The sequence below is a fragment of the Siphateles boraxobius genome, unplaced genomic scaffold, assembly GCF_051911475.1.
Source record: "Siphateles boraxobius isolate OS27281-9 unplaced genomic scaffold, OSU_SipBor_1 19, whole genome shotgun sequence".
Taxonomy (NCBI): Eukaryota; Metazoa; Chordata; class Actinopteri; order Cypriniformes; family Leuciscidae; genus Siphateles; species Siphateles boraxobius.
In genome coordinates, this window is record NW_027508799.1 from 29,575,392 (window position 1) to 29,598,566 (window position 23,175).

General features: G+C 36.8%; 2 protein-coding genes across 7 annotated transcripts in view; both read right to left on the minus strand.

The window, feature by feature from the left end:
* ntf3 (neurotrophin 3) overlaps nt 1-7,324 on the minus strand; it is a 46,465-nt gene extending 39,141 nt beyond the window's left edge. The window contains exon 1 of the mRNA XM_077234853.1: nt 7,253-7,324. The gene's annotated coding sequence lies outside the window, so the exon portion shown is untranslated. The remainder of the gene's footprint in view (nt 1-7,252) is intronic.
* Nucleotides 7,325-9,306: 1,982 nt separating this feature from the next.
* tbc1d30 (TBC1 domain family, member 30) lies at nt 9,307-22,389 on the minus strand. 6 transcript variants are annotated; one of them, XM_077234842.1, is made up of 14 exons: nt 21,666-22,389; nt 20,581-20,745; nt 16,476-16,537; nt 16,303-16,368; nt 16,107-16,232; nt 15,493-15,678; nt 15,060-15,228; nt 14,815-14,983; nt 14,613-14,718; nt 14,297-14,403; nt 13,102-13,241; nt 12,369-12,575; nt 12,188-12,253; nt 9,307-11,060 (listed from the first exon to the last, which is right to left on the minus strand). In XM_077234842.1, exons 1-14 carry the CDS (start codon nt 22,198-22,200, stop codon nt 9,988-9,990), a joined length of 3,177 nt encoding a protein of 1,058 aa, XP_077090957.1. In that variant the 5' UTR covers nt 22,201-22,389; the 3' UTR covers nt 9,307-9,987. The 6 variants fall into 6 exon arrangements, with proteins under 6 accessions (XP_077090957.1, XP_077090958.1, XP_077090959.1 ...); XM_077234843.1 differs by lacking the exon at nt 12,188-12,253; XM_077234844.1 differs by lacking the exons at nt 20,581-20,745; nt 21,666-22,389 and adding an exon at nt 18,135-18,572.
* Nucleotides 22,390-23,175: the final 786 nt, after the last annotated feature.

A 23,175-nucleotide genomic window follows, 5' to 3' on the forward strand; every position in this document is an offset into this window, starting at 1 on the left:
TGTTTAACCGCACATTAGGACAGGAATTTGGGAGGCAGTGTGTTCAGCCTGGGGTCATCCCAGCTTGGTAAAGTTCTCTCAAAGAAATGAACAAACTGTAGACGGATTTTGATGTTAAGGAGGTTTTTGTCAGGAAAACCAAAAGGATGTGATGATTACACGCGCTCCCGAAAGCCTCTCTTCCGTTCTATGACACATGAAATTAATGCCAAAAGAGCCACTCTGTACTGTAATGTCAATGTCTCATGCAAGGAAAAGGAATTCATTCAAACTATAGTCTCAAATAACCATATATATATATATATATATATATATATAGCCTCAAATAAAATTTACAATCAAATCAAAACAGTTTTATTTTAATGGTCTCATCTGTCGTCATGATGCTGGTGAATTGCAGAGCTGGTGCAAACATATCAACATCACTATGATCAGATGCTTTCTTAACTGCCGTTTTCTCATCACTGTCATTTTTGTTGTGCATTTTTGTTATTATTAATAGGAAAGCGCGTGGAACATTTACATATTCATCTAAGCCTTACTCTCAGCACTGTGCCGTGGACGGCGTAAGGATGCTCACTATTAGTATATTGCTGCAAAGGTATTTCCAACTTTTTTTTACTTCTAAGCAAAGAACAGAAAAGAACTTTACTGTGAGTAGCCTATATCGGAGCTTTGAATCTTGTTCAGTCTACTACATTACAGGTCCAGAAGTGTGAGATGGAGCAATAAGTTGTTGGCTGCAGTACACTTAACGGCCACCAGTGTCGCTAATAACAAGGGTTTCTGAATTCTACATTTAGTCCCTTTAGGGTTTGCATTATAAAAATAAAAAAAACGTTTTTAGATGTTCAAAAATAACATTTGTATAACTTAATGGGAACATTAGCAAAGTAGTCTTAGAACTTTTTTGTAAGCTGGGATCACACAGGCATGTTGAAGAGCTTATGGTTCAGGTTAACTAGTGAATGCATAGACCTGACTTCTTATGCACTAATTATGTACTATTCACTAAAAAATATGCTTTTCAAAACCAAAAAATACAACAAGATGTCATTGGTCAACTAACAGCAGGACCATTAACTACCAGTGCCAAGATTCCTCTGGCTCAGCGGTCTTGCAATGTCACTCAATGTCTCAGGGGTCTGTCCAGCGTCTTCATCAAGTCTTCGTCCTTTTCTCCATTCTGCTTTACTAAAAGCCGAGGGAGAGTGGGAATTTGAACGGGAAGCTTTTTTCTTATAAAACTGTCTGCCTTTTGTCAGCTCACTCTGTGCTGTTTAAGCAACTTCTGTGAGATGGAGAGAAGAGAAACTAGAAGAAGGAAATTATTTATAAATGTGTGTCCACTGTGGAAATGAAGAGAGGTTTTGCTGGTTTTTCAGGTGCAGCATTAATTTTGTCTCTTTTAACCCATTTTAGGGTGTAGAGAGTAGACATTTATATGAATGATGCAGTCACGTGCATGCTTGACAGCAGGTTTCAGGTTTGCAGTTGTGGGAAATTACTTCTGGCTTTAGTCTTTGTCATACAAAACATACTTAAACAATCTGCCTATAGAACACTATTTCACACGTTTTGCACATGCATGCAGCCAAACCTAAAGTACCCTATAAGATTTTAAGTAATTCTAACGTTAATAAATTAGATATATTTATTTAATTTATTATTTATTCATTTATTTTTTCAGATGTCAATTTAATAAATGATAATAATTATATAGAAATATATATATATATATATATATATATATATATATATATATATATATATATATATATATATATTTAGACAGAAACAGGGTTATATCCATAAGATACTGTGAATTATATCAGTAGTCATAGGGACCAATTATGACAGAGATTTGTCTCTGTATGCAATTAAATCAATATTGATTGCTCTAATAGATCGATAACTTTCTTATTTGCTTGTGAAATGTGTATCCTATACCATATGCTCTCATTAGTCTCCTATGAAAAAAGTTTATTGTTACTGCTGGGAATAACAAAATCATTTCCCACCAGCTTTAAATGAGCAACAGGGATGTCTATATATTCCTATTGCAGGAGTTATATGCGTGTGCTAACTTGCAGGTAGCCTATTGGCACAAAATAGACCCAACCACCCAAACATACACTTTCACTGGTAGGAAGTGTGATTGCCTGATTACTTCCAATATTAGTCTTTCTCTGTTTATGTCTGGCGTCATATGGATGTCTTATTCAACTGTGTGTGTGTCGTTGCACCCATTTTAAGAGCAGGGCATTGTTTGCATGAGGAGGACTGGAACCTCCCTGAGCTTATGATTTTTACGTGCTTTGTGTGGCTAAGCACATGGGACAAAATTCACAATGAAACCATTAATCAAATACATAGTCTGCATTCGTTCCCATGCTTTGTTTATGAGCCCGTAGGGACGAACAGTATGTGTACACGTCCAATCGTAAGAACTATTTTAGCCTCAGAAAAAAAAAGAAAAATCATTTTGCAGGTCACATGCCAACTGACCTTTTAATAATTGATTTTTATCAGACTATTAAATTTCCATTTGCTGAATGCATGGGTGAAGCTCTTAATGTGTATTTGACCTTTCCTGTAGATGACTCAGTGAGTGGGCAGTGAGAACAACCCTGTCTGCACTTGTCTGCTCTTTACATTGACATGTTATGATTGTGTTTGTGTCGCTGAGTGACATGTAACTTTTGTTATACAAAGAGAACATAAATGATTCAGAAAGTCGCTCAGAAACTTGCTGTCATGCTGATGGATCTAATAATTTTTATGGATGAGTTAAAACATTAATGTTTTTTAACATGGTATGAAGCAGGGTGCTTTACTAATGATTACTTATGAGAGAGAGATATCAATGCCACATGCGAGTCCCGTGGATATAAAGGAATGAGGACATTTCATTCTACCGAAATACCCACAAGTGCTGAATTACTACTCATACAGGTCAGTTTATTTGATGAATTAAACTTGTGAGTTAACGCAGCGCTATTTCACTTGGTCTAACGTTACACTATCATACTAAACAGCATTTGAGTGTGTTGAAAGTTGTTAGTTTATTGGCTACTAGTAGTAAGCTAAATCAACATCATATATTAACATTTCACCATGTTGAGCTGTATAACATTGATTTGCAAGAGCGGCGTCTCTGTCAACTCGTGAAGCTGTCGAAGTCGAAGTTTGTCGCGGACGTGGAGTTCTCGGCATCTGGAAAACACCACGCCGATATTGATCCTCGTTTTATTTCTCCTTTTGTCCCAAAGTCTGCTTGCCATGATCCAAAATCTTTGAACGAAACAACAACAGCGTGCCGCTAAACATTACGCAGTTGTCCACATCTGTCGCCATGGTTACTATGGCAGTACAAGCGGAAGTCAGAAATCAGGGATAACGCTGATATTACGTCATTGATAAAATTGTGAATTTCTCTGAATTTACAAATTCCTGGACACATTTAGGACAATGTAAGTACACAATTGAAAGAAATATATCACACTGTGCAAGTGGTTTTTGGATATTTTGATACAAAATTCTTACATATTGTACCTTTAATAAAGGACATATTGTGCTTTTTTACATGTTCAACTTTCTTTAGTTTGTAATGTTGCTGTTTGTAGCATGAAAAGGGTCTGCAAAGTCAAAAACACAAAGTCACTCCAATGGAGTGGTTTCTAAACTCCCTCAACTGTGCGTGAGATTTCTGAAACATGCTCAAAGCGGTCGACCAGTCACACCAGTCCAGCCGACCAATCAGATCACACTGCACTTTACGAAAGGAGGGACTTCATAGAAACAGGAACTAATGCTGCCTTCACATAGCCTACCGTCATACATTTCCTACTTCCAACTTTTGAAGTCGTGATTACGAGCTTGTCGCGTTAAAGTGCTTTGTTGTCAGAAAGAAAAGGAATCACAGAGGCCACCATGTTTCGTCTTCCTTATTTCTTGATGAAATCTTATTATAAACATTCACTGTGCTATCTAGACTCTGGAACTTCATCAAATACAGGCTATTTTCACTGTGAATAAAACATACAAAACACTTCATATGACTATTCATATATGTAAATGTGCACGTCTTTAATGACAAGACAAGGCGATGTAGCTGTTGTCGAGAAAACAAATAAAGTATACCAGGCACAGCAGTAATCGTTCTCCTCTCCGCCAGACTTAAAGATTATGGCCTGCCCAACTCGGGTATCAAAATTATCCACAAGCTTCCCAGGAAATACTACTTGACAAGGGCGATCATGTCCAATTTCTTCATAAACAAAATCAAGATTTTGTAAAAGAGCATAATATGGCTTCTTTCAAATATATGCATTTAAAATTTATTTTCTAAACCAAATGGACTGAAAATACTAACTGCTTTTGACTAGCAAAGCAAGTAGCAAATCAATCACGCTTCCTGCCTGTGGCCTTTTCGATAAAAGTGACGAGGCTTTCGAAACGATTCTTCCCAAATTTCCAGTTTCAATAGGAAACAAATTGTTGCTTGTCAGTACATTTTATTGGGTCTTTGAACTCTCGTGCACAACTTTCTTTGCACATCTGCTCAACTTTCACACACATACACACACAGATTGTGTAAGCCTCCGCTTCCTCACAGAGTAATCCTGCCGGAAATGCAGAGGAAGTGTGATTACGCCCCGTCATGCATGCATGGATTATAACGTGTAGATTATGGCGCAGTTGTGGAGGATCAGGGCGGAAGGGGACGTCAGTGTGTGGATTCACGCATGTAGTCCCTGCTCCTGTATGACCGGGACAGATAAATAATCCATGTCTGAACAGACGGACACAGGATTGAGGCCAGTTAATTAGAGAGAAACAGAAGCATCTCCGCTTCTGAATAAAGTCATTACTCGTCACTGGGTGGGATAGAATTGGGGTTCTACACAGGAACTTCAAATAAACCTGAAACACAACTGTTACACTGCATCATCATGGCACATCCATGTAATGCAGCTCTTTTTACAAAATTATTATTTTGATATATATTTTACACAGTGGCATTGCTTTCTCTTTTTTATTGCACTTATTTCTTTTTTTAATCATTTAATTTTTGCTAAAGGTACACTATTTAACTTTTGGCCCTCTATAACAGTTATACAAAACCACATGCATTTTGCAGAAAAACATTGTTTTGGTTGTGCTTCGGCTCTGCGTGACTGTGCAGATTAATATTGTCCTTCAGACATTGATAATGCTTCACAATGAACTCTGTTGGAGAGCTACATATTGCCATTTATCTGTTCAATAGAATACCTTACTCACCTGATAATTATTAGAAATGCCATCTCGTGTCGCTTTTACAACATTTCAACTCCCTCAGTCCTTGTCATCTCCGAAAAGCCAAGCCAATGTTGATTCTTGTTTTATTACGAGCCCTGTCACATTCTCTTTTAACCAGCAGACTCTCCTCTGTTCTGCGTTTGTTTTAAACGGGTGATTCCCCAGAGGTTGGAGATTTAGCTGCTCCATATAAACCTTTCTGGCTCCTTGTGACAACCTAACTACCAACCTAACCTATACTACTCACACATCATACACGCGTCAACATTTCTCTATTTACTGAAATGATGAGAGTCACGATACACGCCTGGGTGAGTGATGCATGTACACAATTTAAAAATATAAAATCTTATAATATAATAGGCTTGTAAATCAGGGTAAGACAAAAACAGGAAAGAAGAAGAAATATTGGAAGAAATATTGATAATGTATTAACTAATTATTTAAATGTTATTAATTCTGTAGTCTACCTTTAAATTACTTTTAAACATTTTTTTTTATTTTTCAATTAGATTGCAGTAAACCTTCAGCTGTGGATCATATTCTAGAATCATCACAAAGAACTTTATTTTTTCATATTAAAAAATCTGGGATTAAATAACTTTTTAGGTTTTAAAAAAATCCTATTTCTAATAGGTCACTAATCGTAAGTAAAATTATATGACTGGTTATTTGACTCTTTGTACAGATAGTCAGATGTGCTAGCTTTTATTAAAACACAAGAAACATTTCCAAAACATGCAGGAGAACATGATCATCAGGTGCTTTTTCCACACAAAATACTAAGAAATTTGAATAATCATTTGAATCAGATTAATTTCTGTCCCCTGCCAGCTTAAAAACAACACCTAGGCGACCAGAAAAACAAACTCAGTCAATCGCAATATTCGAATCTGAATTGCTTGTCCTTTGCTTTAGATACAAATTGGCCCCTGAGGAAATCATACGTACGTTGAGTAAATATAAGCAGACCTGGGCACCTTGCCAGTCTCAACAGGATCGTCTGCCCATTCGATCGGTAGACTAAATTCAGACCATCCCAGAATCCTTTGGGAAATCTGCATACAGCATTTTCTCAAGGTCACAGAGATGCATAAATATTGCACAAATGACATCAAGGGTTTATTAACGTCTTTGGGAGACCTTAAACACAAACTGGAGTTGAAGGAGTTTTAAGGACTGTTTGATTCATGTAGGCCTATGTCTTTTATTGAGGTCATTTTTTTTAAACACTGCATCTTAATATCAGCATTTGTCAAGGCAAAATCTCTCCCCATACTGATTTATGAACAGTATGTTTTATTTATCAAAATGAGATGCTGTTGTCGATTATTAGACATCGGTGCCTGCTGAATACCGCCACAATAAAACTCAGTCATCTCAATAACATCTCTGTGGATGAAAATGCATGGTGATCATGGCGATGGCACATCTATGACAATATAAATTCATAACCCTAATTACAAAGATTTGATCAGCTCAGCATGGTCTTTCCCAGCTCATTTTGTCAAAGAGGGTTAAAAACATAGTACGAGTTTGTCATCTTTTCGAGCGTGAGCTTTACTTATGTGGAGAAATAATGTGATTGTGATTTATATCATGTTGGAGAAATTTAAATACGCTTTCAAAGAGTTTTTTGCATAATAGGACAATTCTTGTCACAATCAGCTCCTAAACAGCAGGTAAAACTAGAACAACAGCGACATCTAGTGTTCAGTCATTTCATATAAAACAAAATGCAATGACGTAAAATAACAACTGCTGATGTCGACATTACAATAACTATTAAAATCTCAGTCAGAAACATTCTCTAGCTTCTTGCTTGCTCACATGTAGAAATACTGCTGAATGTATTATCTAAAGCATTTACAAAGAAACAAAGAAAAAGAAAGGAACACAATGGCCGCCTTAGCTCTGATATAAACAATCGAGTGAGTAGCCTACTTACCTTTATATGACTAACTTCTGCTGCAGGTATAATGGGTTCATGACTTTATACAGCAGCCCCTGAAAGCATTAGACCTGTTGCGACAATAAAGGATTTGTGAATGTCGTTGTACATCAACCAAGGTGGATTTCATAAAGGGTTAGTCCACCCAAAAATGAAAACTCTTGTCATTAATACGCACCCTCATGTCGTTCTAAACTCGTAAGACTTTCGTTCATCTTCGGAACTCAAATAAAGATCTTTTTGATGATATCTGATAGTCCCTCCATAGACAGCAAGGCAACTGACAATTTGACGCTTAAAATTTTCACAAAGAGGTCATAAAACTAATCCATATCAATTGAGCGGTTTAGTCCAACATTTCTGAAGATACTCGGTAACTTTATATGATGAACAGACTGAATTTAGGCTTTTATTAACATAAACTTTCATCAACTCACACATCAGCTGTGGTAAATAGAAGCTCAAGCATAATTGCTTGACGTGGGAGAACCAATGAGGTTCATTCTCATGTGTTACGCAGCAGGTTTGAGCTTCAGCAAGAACCAATGAGGTTCATTCTCCTGTTATGCAGCACTTTAACATTTAAACAACCTGTTGAGCCAGACCCTGTAAGGCTTTAATAGCATTTTATATTTCAATTGTTAATAGAGATGCCAGACTGCAGTTTTTTTATTCGCTTTGTATACTATTTTCACAAGTATTTTCAAAACTCTTGTAACACTTGTAACACAGCTGGTTATTTTCAAAAACTGATCCCATGCTTTCTAGTAGTTAAACATATTTCAATCCACATGATCATTGTTTCAAACACAAGATTATTGTAATATGTATTGAGAACATTTAGTTTAATCACTGAAACACAACAGTATGATCTTCTTTCAATTTAGTATTCTTAACAATCAGTTCATTCAAAAGCAAACAAAAACAATGCAAGATACATGTTTCTAATCACCCTTGTTGCTGAAATAATTACAGTAATACAGGCTGCAGTTGCCACATTAGAAAATACACTTACATTACCTAACTTATGTAATTGAATCCATAATGTTTGTAAAAGTATCTATCTAGCGTGTTATTAAATGGTTTGATGAAGTTATGAAACTGCCACAAGGTTCTGCTAGAACAGTTTGGCAATACAGTAAATGTTCTCACTGTATACCATATGACTGAATCTATACTGTAGTTTACCTTTACAGATCTCCAACATGGTAATCTGCTCCATGCTGTATTGAAAAATGCTGTTTGATGCCATCTGTCTTCCTTTTACAGATTCCTCTCCCTAATACTCTATCCTGCTGCATGTTCACAAATCTCTCTCTCTCTCTCTCTCTCTCTCTCTCTCTCTCTCTCTCTCTCTCTCTCTCACACACACAATTTTAACATAGTGGAGTATCTATAAATCACTCATGTAAAAATAATTAATTCCATTTGGTTATACATATCTGAAATTGCAAACAAGTTATAAAAAAAACTGTCTATAGAATCAATATCTATAGAAATCTATAGGTGTACCAAACTATTAACTGATTAACCATTAATATCAGTTGGATAAAAATAATAGAAAAATTTATAAATTAAACTGAACAAGAAGAGATGCAAATCAAAAGTTTGATAGTAAGAGCTTTATGAAAGGCAGTTACTGTTAATTAAACATTTAGATAAAGTGAAAAGGATACTTTGTGATTTTGTGTATTGTACTCATACTTTCACTCAAAATTGAGAACATGCTGAAATTTAATGATCTGTTTTGATAATAGCACAAGAGTTCTAAGAATGTACAATTTACTTGTGAAAACAGTGCCAAAGCAAATAAAAAAAAACTGTAAATGACTATTGATGTTACATTACAATTTAACCAGAGTAGAATCTCTACTAGGCTCAGAAGAGACTTAATGTCAGTGTGAGATATTGGTGGTTTTAGTTAAGTTTTACATTCCAAATAGGTGTCGTTGTAAACCTAAAAAAAAAAAAAAAAAAACTGTAGTTTCAACCTGAAAGCAAAAACAAAATACTTAATGGAGAGGAAACAGAAATAAGTAGAAACTGGAAAGTTTTTTTCCCATACTTGTATGTATTTTATTCTCTGGTGCATCTCTGATTCTTCACTACTCATAAGCACCAAAGGTTGATAGAGAGAAACATTGTCACAGGAGCGTTTAGAACAAGAGCTTCCAAAAATAGAAAAACTAAATGACAATAACATGTACTATTCAGATGACAAATGGATAATTTACTGAAGGAGAAAAATCAAGAGATGTGAAGAGAAAAGGGTTTGGCTTGATTGTGAAGTCACAGTTTGAAATCTGAAGAATGCAGAACTGTAGCATTTCCCACAGTAATTTAACATGAGATATTTTACATAAATGTGATTGTGATTGAAGCTTTGGAGCATATGAGTAAAACATACACAGTGCATTGTAGCGAATACTGGTGACCAGAACATGCAGAAAGAGCTTGTGGAACCATCATCCGATCGTGTCTGCCGGGTATTAATTCCCAGATGTTTTGGTAGGATCTCATTTAAAAAACAAAACAATACATTAATTAATTCATATGATCAACTTCATGGGAGCATTCAATTATCCAGTATGGTTCCTAAATGTAGATGGCATGTTGCATGTTATGTTTTGGAGTATCTGGAAGCATACTAGAGTTCAGAATGCATGTGCTTTCATGGTTGTTAGGGAGTTTCGAACCCAAACATCTCGTGCTCGTCACTAGTCGACAACTCATCATCGGCGTTTCGTGGTGCTTCCTACACAGTTCATGCTTCTGCTCATCTGGGGAAAGTGCACGTTTGGAGTTCTGGCAGTTGGGCCATAGAGGCCCAAGTTTCTTGCAGCAATGGACTTGCGAGGGGTTTTGATGCAGGGGAACGGAGAGAAGCTCTGCTGAGGTTTCGGAGGTTCTCCTGCCAGCGTTGATGGGCTTCTTCTGAGGGAGCTTCCACTTTCAGAGCTGGAAGAGTCTGAACCTGGACGGCGGGTGGATGGGAGCTGAGCTGGGGTCTTGGGCTCCGGGTGCGGTTCTGGAGGTAGTGTAGGTGGATCAGAAACTGGTTCTGGTTCCAGTTCCAGAGAAGACAGCCGGTTGTTGATCTGCTGGAGTTCCTCTCCTTCTCCAGTGCTGTGATCTCCCTGAGAGACATCTGAGCTTCCAGCCGCCAACTTCTCTTGCTCTCCATCCTCCAACTTCTCTTGCTCTCCATCCTCCAACTTCTCTTGCTCTCCATCCTCCAACTTCTCTTGCTCTCCATCCTCCAACTTCTCTTGCTCTCCATCCTCCAACTTCTCTTGCTCTCCATCCTCCAACTTCTCTTGCTCTCCATCCTCCAACTTCTCTTGCTCTCCATCCTCCAACTTCTCTTGCTCTCCATCCTCCAACTTCTCTTGCTCTCCATCCTCCAACTTCTCTTGCTCTCCATCCTCCAACTTCTCTTGCTCTCCATCCTCTTTGTCTTCCTCAAGTCTTCTCTCCTCTCCCTCTTCAGATGCTTCTCCCGTTTTGCTGGTATCAGTTTGATCGTCTTCTATCTCCAGAGAATCATCAAAGCCGAGCTGTGCCCGCGCCCTGGCGATGTTCCTGCGGTGCGCACGCACATGTGTTCGCCATGGGGAATGATGTCTTGGCTGCATCATCTGGTCCTGGCTGGGGGTGGAGTGGGCTTGGGGAACTCCACCGTTATGGATGATACAATTCTTTGAGGATCGCTGAGCGGGTCTGGGCTTTCTGCCCAAGAGAAGATGGTTGACCACAGGGGAGGGACCAATTTGGGAGGCAAGGATACTGGTGGCTGGACACTTGTCTGTGAAAAATCAATAACAAAGAGTGAGAAAACAGCAGTAATGGCAAACAGACTGTCAGAGTCAACATGAAACAGTGTTTCCAATTTTACTTCTGTAACATAACATATTTCTGAGTTAAGCCGGGTGCACACTGTACGATTTATGCTTGTCAGACTGTACGAATATGATCCCCGCTGTAAGCCATGTCACACTGTAGGATCTCAGTTGTCATTCATGTCAGACTGTACGGCAGTCAAAAACGGACGTACACAAGAAGACTCATCCAGAGTTTTAGATCTTCAATCCATGACACGTTCGGGGCGTTGAGATCACATGAGTGATTAAAATGGGGGCTAGCAAAGAAAAACAATCTCTAGGGTTAATGTTGGTCATGGCTTGTTTTGAAAGAAAAAAGAAAAAAAAAGAAACAAGAAAGACGTGTGGAGCAAGTTGTGGTTTGTTGTTGCCACCGCAGTAGTTGCGCCATTGGGTTCTGCACTCCTCAATTATTTTTTGGTTTGATGGTCATCGTAGGAGAAGCCACACAGCAGATACAATTTAATCAGAGATAAAGTTTGATCACAATGGTCATTAATTGGCTGTTGATGAACATATCAAGCGATCAAAGACTACAAATTTTAGCCTAGGATCCGATGAATCTTTTAGGAGTCTCAAAATTTGACAAATCGTATAGTGTGAACCCCGACTTTAAACAGTGTATTAAAAGTGAAAACAGAATGGGGTTTTGTGATGTCAGTGGAAAAGGAAAATGGTTTCAGAGTGGTTTATAATGTGCAGTGATGAATTGTGCAAAACAAGATTGTGCATTATGAAAATAAATATGACCTATTATGATTTCATGTTGACTTTAAGTCTCCATTATGCCCTGCACGGTGCTATTGCAAAATTACTTCCAATATTTTAATAAATGGGAAAAAAGGTAAATTAACCATCTTTAGCATATACCAATCCCCTGAAAATATGATGTAGAAAACACCTTGATTAATGAGTTCAGCCATCACCAAAATGACAAAAATTGCAATTCATTGCATTGTACACCAGCAGACCCAACACCGATCAAAACAGATCTACTGCACCATATATCTACAGTATAAGGAAGCCATAGTTGACACATGAAGATCAATACCAGTATGTTGGTTCTGCTGTTTACTGGGTTGATGAGGTTCAATAGTTTCAGCTTCCACTGGAGGTCCTGGGAAAAATGTTACAGTATACTGACTAACACTTCATATCCCTTCTGTCGATTCCTGAACTCATTTTCAACATTAAAAAATGTAATGGTCGTGATATCAGTATGATCCTACTACCTGTATGGATGTAAAGTAGCCCGGCTTGCTGCTGTTGTTTTTGTTTGATGCGCGAGTACTGTTTCTTCAGCGCGCTGATGTCAGTGCTCATGCGCTCCAGCATCATGCTGTTGATGGCCGCTTGATGCTCGGCCCGTCCCGCACCCACCGCCCCGGGACTGAGCTCGGCCATGTTACTGCCCTGAGAGCTCTGATCTGCTCTCTGATCTGCAGAGCAGATGAAAACAGAAAGCAAACATCGTAAATAATAATGTGTAGAGTGCAAGAATATTTGTGATACATTTTACAGAGTAACGGCTGCGTTGGCTCCTTTCCAAACCTTCCATTTATTTAGTTGCACTGGAACTGAAGGCCGTAATTAAAGACAGCTTAAAAGACTCGACCCACCTTAGATTCAACAAGAACTGACAAATGCATTGAGGATTAAATCTATTTGGGGCAGATTCAGACAGAATTGTCAAGGATTTTCATGTCTTGCCAAAGTTAGGTTGGCAGAGTGAGCTTCACTGAGTTCTTTCTTGTTTGCATTACTCCATGAAATCACCCTTACTTTGACAAAGCAAATATAGTTTAAGTGAGTCATAAATCGTTAATCATTAAGATATCTTGTGCATTTTATAAATGTGGGCAGTCTGTGTTCAGAAAGACATAAATCATGTTTCTAACCTCAGGCTACACTATTAAATCTACTTCCTTTTAGGTTTTGAAATGTGAAATGTAATCAGATTCAGACCTTTAAGGTGCTTTTGGTATCTTTGGATTTCAGGGGCCAGAAGCCCACCAAGAGGCCCCAGGCAGCCCAGGGCGGTGACAATAGAGTCTTCATCATCCATGTCAGCATCATCATCACTCTCCCACCCATGGAGTGCCAGACTGTACAGAGGAAAAATAATACAATAATATCATGGATGAAAAAAAAAAAAAAAAAATTATAATAAAAAAATTATAAAAAATTTATATATATATATATATATGATATACACACTATCACATATATATATATATATATATATATATATATATTAATGATCAATTTAATAATGAATAATGCATGAAACAAAATATTACACAAAAAATAATCAAATATAAAATTAAGTACAAAAATACTTTATATACATAAAATATAATGCATGAAATAAAATACTAAATAAAATAAAAAGTCAAAATAAATTAATAAAATGTAAAAATGTAAATAAATATTTAAGAATAAAACAGAAAAAAGAAACAAAAAATCCATAAATAATACATCAAACTAAATATTAAAAAATAATAAAATATAAAATTAAATAAATCAATACCATTGAAAAATGTAATTAAATATTTAAAAAGAAAATACAAAAGAAAAAAAGAAACAAACAAGTAGTAAAATGCATTAATAATAAAATATAAAATTAAATTAAATTAAAAATGAATTCATAAAACTAAAAAGATATAAGTGTAATGACATAGTTTTAAATAAAATTGAAAAAATATATAATGTAAAAATAAAATAAAAATAAATAAAAAGTAATTTTAATGTTATTAAATTAAAATTAAAAATAAAATAAATAAAACCATGCATGAAATAAAAACATTAAATTAATAAATAATAATAATAAATAAAATGTATTACTTTAATTTTATTTACATTATTTTAAATAATTGTATTGTTAAATTAGAGAGTATAAAAGAAAGAAAAAACAAAGAAAATAAATGTTTTATTGCATCAATGCTCCCTTATTTGAAAAATAAAGTCGGAAATTATCTTTAAACTTAGTGTAAACCTTGTCAAGATAAGGCAGAACATTTGTTTTTGATATTTGCATGCCAATATACACACGTGCCATAAAACAACACACTGCAGGCTTGTAGTAACGTGTTTATATGGCTGTTAAACTCTCACGATTGCAATCTGTGCTGTGGGCGTCGAGAGTCTTCAGCTCTCATACCTGCTGTTCGCTCTGACCGGGGCAGGGAACGGGGTGATGTTGTAGGTGTATTTCTCCCTGAGCTCAGCCAGCTGGGGGAACGGGAACGGGGCCATGGAGTAGACCGTCTGTCAGTAGGAAAACAAGTGCATGTAATGCACACACACTATCAGCCCCAAAAACAGTTGGATAAACTACTGCCAAGAAGCTCCGGCCATTTTCAAACACAATTTTGCAACATTAAACCTGTTACTCCTTGCCGATTTACCTAAATGATAAGGTTTATATATAATTATTATCATGAAATATTCATGATCTTTTATATGCTCTGTCTTACCTGCATGAGTTCATTGGAGTCGATAAGATTGTGCTCCAGCATTTCCTGTGTCAGGCAGCCCATAGTGCTATAAAATTCATCAGCAGTCTGGCACTCCTCAATTCGCCTGAGAGGGTTGAAAATGTATCTCATTTTTAATGTATGAGCACAAAATTTTCTTTGCAATCTAGTCGACAGTGCAACCAACTCTAGGTGAACTTACTCTCCGAGTTTGGCCCAGATGGCCAGACCCACACGCAGCAGCATTTCAGAGCCCTCAAAGAAGACCGAGTCCCAGATCTTCAGCACATTATGATGGGGCAAACAGGTGGCAAACATGGTCAAAAACCACTGCATGGTGAAGACGTTGGTAAGCGGAGGCTCATAGCTGCCTGAAACACAATGCAGTTGAGCTGGTACAAACATTCTTCTTTCACATCAATACATATTTACAGGGTTGCTAAATACCTCCTCCTTCCCGATTGGCTACTTTCTGGAGGTGCTGGAGATGCTGAGAAAGTTCTGGAAGCTTCATTCGCAGAAGATCTCTGAACACTGCCATGTCCACTGAGAGGGCACGCAAGTTATTGGCGAAGTAACTATCGGGAAGCACCTTATCAATCAAATAGATCATAACCTATAACGGAACGATAGAGGATAGTTATGTTTATCTTTTTGCTTATATAAGATAATAGCTTATCTTGCTTATAAAATGTGTCTGTCCAAAATGTCATGCTCATTTAAACTGAGGGGGCACATGTTCATTTTTGAATTAACAAATAATATTACTGATTAACAAATTAAAAAGACTAAATTATAATTAAAATAATAAAAGAGATACTTTACAATAAGTATATTTATATTAATTATAATTCACAGAATTTATGAAAATCTAGGTAACCTTTAATGCATCTCCTTCGTTTCCCTCTGTGACCTCCAGAATGAGGGCTGCTAGAACATTGAAGCCCTGACAGTAGCCGACAGTCTTGTTCCAGCGGGCGTATGCCAGCAGAACCCGCTTCAGCACCACCCGGTCCTGCTCCGCCTCCTGGCCACAGTAGGAACTGCAGCCTGTCCTGTGCAGGTCCTGAATGAGAAGAGAAGGGAAAACAAAGTGTGACTTACCTATGCACACAAGCACACTGAACTTTGCTCACTTGCGCACAAGTGCCTCACTGTTCTCATTAATCCGGTGCTAACTACACACACACACACACACACACACACACACACACACACACACACACACACACACACACACACACACACACACACACACACACACACACACAAACAAACAAACACAGACACACACACACACACACACAAACACACATCCTGCTCCATTACCCTCTTACTGACGCACTGCAATGAGCAAATATCCTGTTTCAGCATTTAACCTTTTTAATCTTCCTTCCATTAAATATCTCTAAAGCCACAATTTGTTTACTTGCCTCATATTGTTATATATAGCCTTAACATTTGAAATAACTGCATATAACTACAGATATGAACCTTCACTATTTGGATTCCCAAAGAGTCATCATCAGGATTGCTGCGTTCGTTGAAGGCAAATCTCATGGTTTTCTCCCAGTCTATGGAGATACTGTGGAGGTACTGGTCAGCCAAAGTCAGCCATACCTATATCAAAACAACCAAACATTATACAGTGTGTAAAATATGAAAACAGTGAAATTTCCAGCAAACTTACCCTCTTCCTCCACTCTTTCGGAATACCCACAGGGAGTCTGGCCACTGCTTTCAGAGCGTCGTACCACTGCAAAGTCAAACAACCCCAAACAATCAACATGCAAACCAAAAGCATATTTGTTGGTTTATTGCTGTTTGAGGGTTTTAGGGCCATAGTAGGCATCTAATACATACTTGTTGAAAGCCGTTCTTGCCTAGAGAGGGTTCGATAGTGAACTTCAACCTGGTGTCCACCCCTGCAATATGACAAAACGGTGGACAATCAGTGAGACAAAGATGACCATACAAAGTCTTTTCTGTTGCTGCAGGTGTTTCATTAACAAATGAATAAAGGGTTTTTGCGTAATCACCACTCAGGATGAAATAAAAATATATGATAAATGTCATAATCTGAAGTAAATTATAGTGGATTTTGAGTTAACAAATCCTATTAATTAAATATTTAAATAAAATTAATAAAATTTGAAATAAATTACCAAATTATATAATTAATTAATAAATACAATTATCAAATAAATCAATTACCCAATTATACCAGGATGGGTTGCAATTCTCTCTATTTGAATTTGTATTTATTTATTATTAAATTCAACTGAATCAGGACTCAAAAACAGGTGCAAGAAAAGAGGCAGGTTTTGGTCATTGTATTCATGTTTTCAAATTCATGATATTTAAAATGTATATGTGTAAAATAATAAATATGTCCTTTTATCATCCCCACTTGTCACTAGCACATTAAATAATAAATAAGGTTTGTTATAATTCAATGGCTCATTATTGCAGGCAGGTTACCTTACTCTCTAACAGAAATAAAAATGGAACAGAAATTACTGGAAACGACAAATGTATTATCGACCTCGACGCAGGAAATCAAACGCTGGATATCGAATAGTAGATAAATGACGCTGTCCACTGCTGAGCGGTGCTGAATCTCACTTCCGCCTAGTTTCTTCCGGAATCACAACACCATCCTGTATTACGACGAAATAAACTCTGTTTTTTCATAGTTAAGAAGTCATATTGAGCGTTAAAGAGCTACAACAACACGACGAATTCTTTAAATTGATGTAACCATCACATTAGCCATGGCCTAAAGATGCTAAATCCTGTCAAACGCGGAAGTAAACAACTCTCACCAACAGGTTGTGAAATAGGAAGCAGCATTGCTACTTTAGGTGCATAAAAACCACCAATAAAACCACCAACCTGAGTCCATCTCTGTCATCGTTTAATGGTATAAATGATAAAAAGGAGTGGCACCATTTCTGCATCTATTTCACTCGTCAGCCGAGGCTGTTCCGGATTAACCTACATTACCGTCATCTCTCCAGCCCTCCTACTGCACTCATGCTCGGCACAACTCATGTGTCTGCATGAGAAGCATGTCCAGTATTATGTACCGACTATCTTATACATTAAAAACAAAAATTTGCCCCTTGAAACGTTCGAAAGAATTATCAATTAATAAATAGGCCTACATTTAAAAGTGAGCCTAAAATGTATAAAATAAAATGATTTCATAATAAGCCTATTCAAACTTTCAGACCCCTCAAAGCTAAAACCATAATATTTCTCAATTTCATATGTATTAATATAGTTAACTTAAACGTAGTTCGTAATAATGTAGCTGATAAAATATGTATTTAGTAAAAAAGCTAAGGCCCTTTAGGTTACCTAGGTACAGAAATGCCATTCTGCAATCAGCACCAGAGCAAAACAAACTGAGTAAAAACAGAGCAAAACATCTTAGGAATAAAGAGTTTTATTCATAATCACAGGGCAAAGATAGACTAAATGAATAAAAATAATGCCCTTAAAGCATGCTGTATTCACCTGGCTCTAGGGTGCACAGCAGGCGCGGCGCTCTTCTAGAGATGCCATTGCGTTTCTTCAGCACATTACTGATAATATTACCGACTCCTCCAGCTGCATTCTGCCGTTTCATACAAACCCTCGATCTCTTAGAGGAGACAAACCTTTCCTGCTTCATCTGGAGAAAAAAGCTGGGAGGACGAGGTCCGTTTTACCGCGCATTCAAAACGATTCTCTCATCCCGAGAATCATCTCTAAAAATATCATACTCGTTATGGTATCAAAAGCAGAGAAGAAGAACACATTCGAGTATTATTTATCCTCATACGTGAAGATGTATGTACCTTAAGAATAAAAATTATAAATAGCATAAAATAATCAAAGGTGATCGAAACGAACGCGAAGGATGGGAGAGGCGGGATAGCGTGGTGGTGCACGCGTCTACACCCACATATGAGCGTCACATTCAGGGTTGTGAGGGAGGAGGGACCGCTGGAGCTCCGGTGGAAGGGCCAGAGAAACGGAGGAAAACAATGGCCAGCACAGTAGGTGAATGACTAGTGCCATGCTGCCAACTTTATCATTAACCTTTAAGAACAAGGTATCCCTTAATTACTCTGGATCCCAAAAAAATCACACAAAAAAAAGTCTTAGGACCCAATTATAGGATAAAATCCCAAGATAAGAATAAGATGGTTGAACCGTCATAATTTCTAGTGATCTGAATGATTTAGCAATAATCCCAAATAAATCTTGGTTTTACGATGAATTTAGAACAGTTAAGGGGCTAAAATCCCCTTTAACTGTTATAAATTCACTGAAGACCATGGCTTCACAGGACTTATTGCTTTTAATTAAACTGTTAGTGCATTAAATGATTTACTTTAAGCGGAGCAGTAATACTGATTTAATGAGATCACAGGTGTATGTTTGTAAAGTCATTTGCAAGGGCTTCAAACTCAACTCAACCAATCTGAATCAAGGATCTGTTTTATAAAAAGGAAATGTTGTACTTTAAGGCACTTTGAGGAAATAGTAAATTATTTAAAGTTAGTTCTGTATAATATAATGATTTAAAACATCATGACAAAGTGAGTTGAGAGAGATAAAGAAAAATAAGTCAATAAGTAGGCTTCTTATTTTGTGCTAAACGACAATGTGTCAGAATATTCCAAATTAAAGTATCTATACAATCATACAATATACAGAAAGTCAGGTAAATATGACCATTTTTAACATTGTATGATTGTCTTGATTTACCCAAACTCATATGACTAACAAGAGAGACACGAAACAGATGTTTAAACATTTCTGACAGAAAGAATGATAGTCCTGATATGGAAAATGTATATATTTTCCATTGGATGAGAAACATTTGGGTATTTTTTTCCTGACATGCATTTAGTGACAAAACAACAACGGTGATAAACACCGTTACTCATGTTTAAAAAAATAAATATGTCAAATACAACAAAATCCATAACCGTTCACTTCTACTGTATCTACTGTATAAAGTCACACCTCTTGCATCAAGAATAGACAGACTGAATAATGGCAACTATGTAGTGCTATAGTTTTGATGTGATTTCATACTGTACCTGTTTGAAAGTGCTTGTCATGCTGCATGTAGATAAAATGGAGGAAAACACATTTAAGAGACGCAAGGCCACATTGATGACTAATTAGTGAGCAAAACTCAAATACAAATTTGTGCTCACTGCAACGTTACGGTGCTAATTTGCATGTCAGTGTCATAAACTCACCACATGAATGAGTCGCCTCTGAAACCGGCAGTGATGTTAAACAGAGTGTGTATTAACCCCCATTTCACAGACTAGGCTTAAACTTAGTCCCAGACTAAAATGCATGGTTGAGCTGTTTTAACTGAAAGCAACTTGCACTGGCATATCTTAAAATATGTCAGTGTCATTTTTTTGGTCTCAAGATGCACACTAGTAAGGTTTTTTTCTTAGGCACGTTTATAAAAGCTACTTAAATGTCCTAATTGAACTAAAGCCTAATCCTAGCTTAATCTAAGCCTTGTCTGTGAAATTGAGCTTAAAAGTCTTAGAATGGAAATTGTATGTATCTGGAATAAAAAGATATAGAATGTCCAACATGCTGCTTGCTATTTTGCTCAAGAGGATGATCTATTTAAATCCACATGTCATACTAACAAGAAACTATGATTCTAACCACAGGTCGAGATCTGTAGGTCCAACCACACATCTCCGCAATGCTGTTTGCGAATGTTCGTTGGAACTATGGTTTTTGGGAAACACTGAATCGTTTGACTGTGCTGGTAATGATGGAACTTGCAACCATAGTTGGTTAACGATGCTTTTGGAACAAAAAACGAACAAAATCTAGACAAAGGGCATTATAGGGCCCCTTTATACTGCTATACTGCTGCTCATAACAGTAATGACAGCAAGAGGGGGGAAATGAGAGAATGATTTGTAATTACGTCTTTTCTGAGAGACGGCTTGCAGGCAGGCGGTGACTATATCACAGTTCTTCTGAAACTTCTGCCGGAGTCTGTCCTTCCTCTTGACCTGACGCACCAGTTTGGCCGACTGTACAGCGATGCGATACTTCACCTCTTGAACGATCCACTTCAGCTCCTCCGGACCTGAGCGCAAAATAAAGCTTGTTTAAATCTGAAGGAGGTGCATTCATTTGATAAAACATTTATTTGAATGGATTGTGCAGTGAGAGTGCAAATAACACTACATATGTAGTCAGGTTAAGATAATTATGATTGTCAAAACGCTGTGTATACAAGTCTACAAAAGACCTTATATGTAAATTGTCATTATGGCCTACAAAGAACCTGAGCACCTGAGACAACAATTAAATTACTTCAGCAAACAAAGGGTTAAGATTTAACAGGCTTTTAGAGTGGCATTATAACTGGGTAAGTTCTCATGCAGTATCTGTAACACTATATTTAATCTAAAACCATTTTAAGCATCCCAATCATATAACATATACGATTACTTAAGAGTAATGTCACTCTATTTTTGTGCGTACGTGGAAATGCACTGCAAATAAAACATTGAAAAAGTATGAAAAATTATGGAAAAGTTAAAATGGTGAATGTTTTATTTATTTATTTATTTATTCATATTCCTATTTATTTATTTATTTATTTAAAGCATGATTTTAAAAACAAAAAGGAAAAAAATCCATAAATTATAATAGAAATGCAAATGAGACAAACTATACTGGTCAAACGTTTGGAATAATTACGGGTTTTTTTATGTTTTTGAAAGAAGTCTCTTATGCTCACCAATGCAAAAATGCAGTAAAAACAGTAAAATATTATTAAAATTTAAATAACTGTTTGGTATTGAAATACATTTTAAAATGTAATTTATTCCTGTGATGCAAAGCTGAATTTTCAGCATAATTACACCAGTCTTCAGTGTCACATGATTCTTCAGAAAAGTCTTAATTATACCAAAATTATTCCAAAATTTTGACCAGTATGAATTACAGTACATAAATTGGATTGAATTGACTTCAGTTGAAAGGGGAATTGATGCTCACATTTTTGAGTCAGGTATTTCATCTGATGGCGTCTCGTGTGTTTCTCCTGAAGTTCCTGCAGAAAGTTGGAGCCAGCGTTGCTCCTTCCCAGGAAGGCATCCGAGCTGGAGGCTTCGGTCGAGCTGTCCACCCTACTGACGTTATTACTGTAAGTGTCATAGAGCTCCACTAACAGACACTCCACTATAGATGATGCCCGGGACGCTCTCAGATCATCTTCATCCGAATACACACCTGCTTCATGAATCCCCCCTCCACCTCCTCCTCCCTCCATACGGATCTCTCCAGCTGGTGATCCATGAGGCTCTTTTGCGCACTTGGATAGTGAGACTGATAATGATGAAGCTGTTTTGGCGCACTCACAGTTTGTATCTGCGACTGAAAGTCCCTTTGAAACCCATTTGTGAAGCGCCGAGAAGCCGTCAAGGTACGACGCACCTGAGTTGACGAAAACTCCACTCTCCTCCTCCGAGCAGATGTTGTCACATATGTCAATCTCTTTAAGTTCCTCTTTAGCGACGTCCACGCCAGACATGTTTTATCGCTCTTTAAAGTTCAGCATTACACACTCGTGCACATTTGCTGCGCATAAGTACAAACCAAAGATTGTTTTAGATGAATCAATAAGGAACTCAAGTTCCGGGTGTGTTCCATTACTTGAGCGGGGTTGGCAGCGCCTTTCCCAGGCTCTGGTTTCCTTCCTGAAACGGTCTAAATCCTGATTGCGCGCCCCTGCTGCAGGAATAGTTCAACCCACCTCCGAAACTTTTGAAACAAACTTTTTAAACTGTTCAATGAGAAATATATAGTAGGCTATTTGTTTATTTCACTACTAATATTTCAAATAAAAATATAGGCTACAATAATTGTATGTAAATTGATGTGTCCAAATAAATACACAAAACAGCAAAATCTAGGCTAGCATACACAATATCTACATACATACATACATACATACATACATACATACATACATACATACATACAGCAAATGTATAATTTAAAAAATACAAACTTTTGTTCCAAAAGCAATATATAGGCATATATACATTTATACATATTTAATTGTACATTTGTTTTTTTTTAAACATATGTTTGTATGTTTTCAAATAGGCTGATATATTTGAATGGATTACATGTGTGTGTGTTTTACATTTTACATTTTCTTGCGTGAAAATCTGGATTGAAACGTGAAACTGCATCCTTATCTTACATAGTTACAATATATAAAAAATATAAAACTTTTGCAGGGCTGACAGAGATTTGAAAGGAAAATACAAATAAAAAGAGAAAATTACTGTTGAATCAAAATTGTGATTATTTATAGACAGTGGTAGTTTGTATTTTTGTGTTTTAAATTTAGTCCTTAACATCAACCTGACTACGCATGAAAATTAGCCAGTGTTGGCTAAATCTAGCGCATTTTACATACTATGTATAATTAATGTGTATTGTCCCTGATTAAATAAATAAACGAACAATATAAGCCATAAAACAGAAATTGCATGAA

Excerpts from the sequence above, each read along its gene's own strand:
- tbc1d30 (XM_077234842.1), bottom strand. The coding sequence starts at position 22,200 with ATGTCTGGCGTGGACGTCGCTAAAGAGGAACTTAAAGAGATTGACATA. Across the intron at positions 16,233-16,302 it reads CGAAAGAGTGGAGGAAGAGG|GTATGGCTGACTTTGGCTGA; the intron begins GTAAGTTTGCTG and ends GTTTTGATATAG. Across the intron at positions 12,254-12,368 it reads GCTACTTTACATCCATACAG|GACCTCCAGTGGAAGCTGAA; the intron begins GTAGTAGGATCA and ends CATTTTTCCCAG.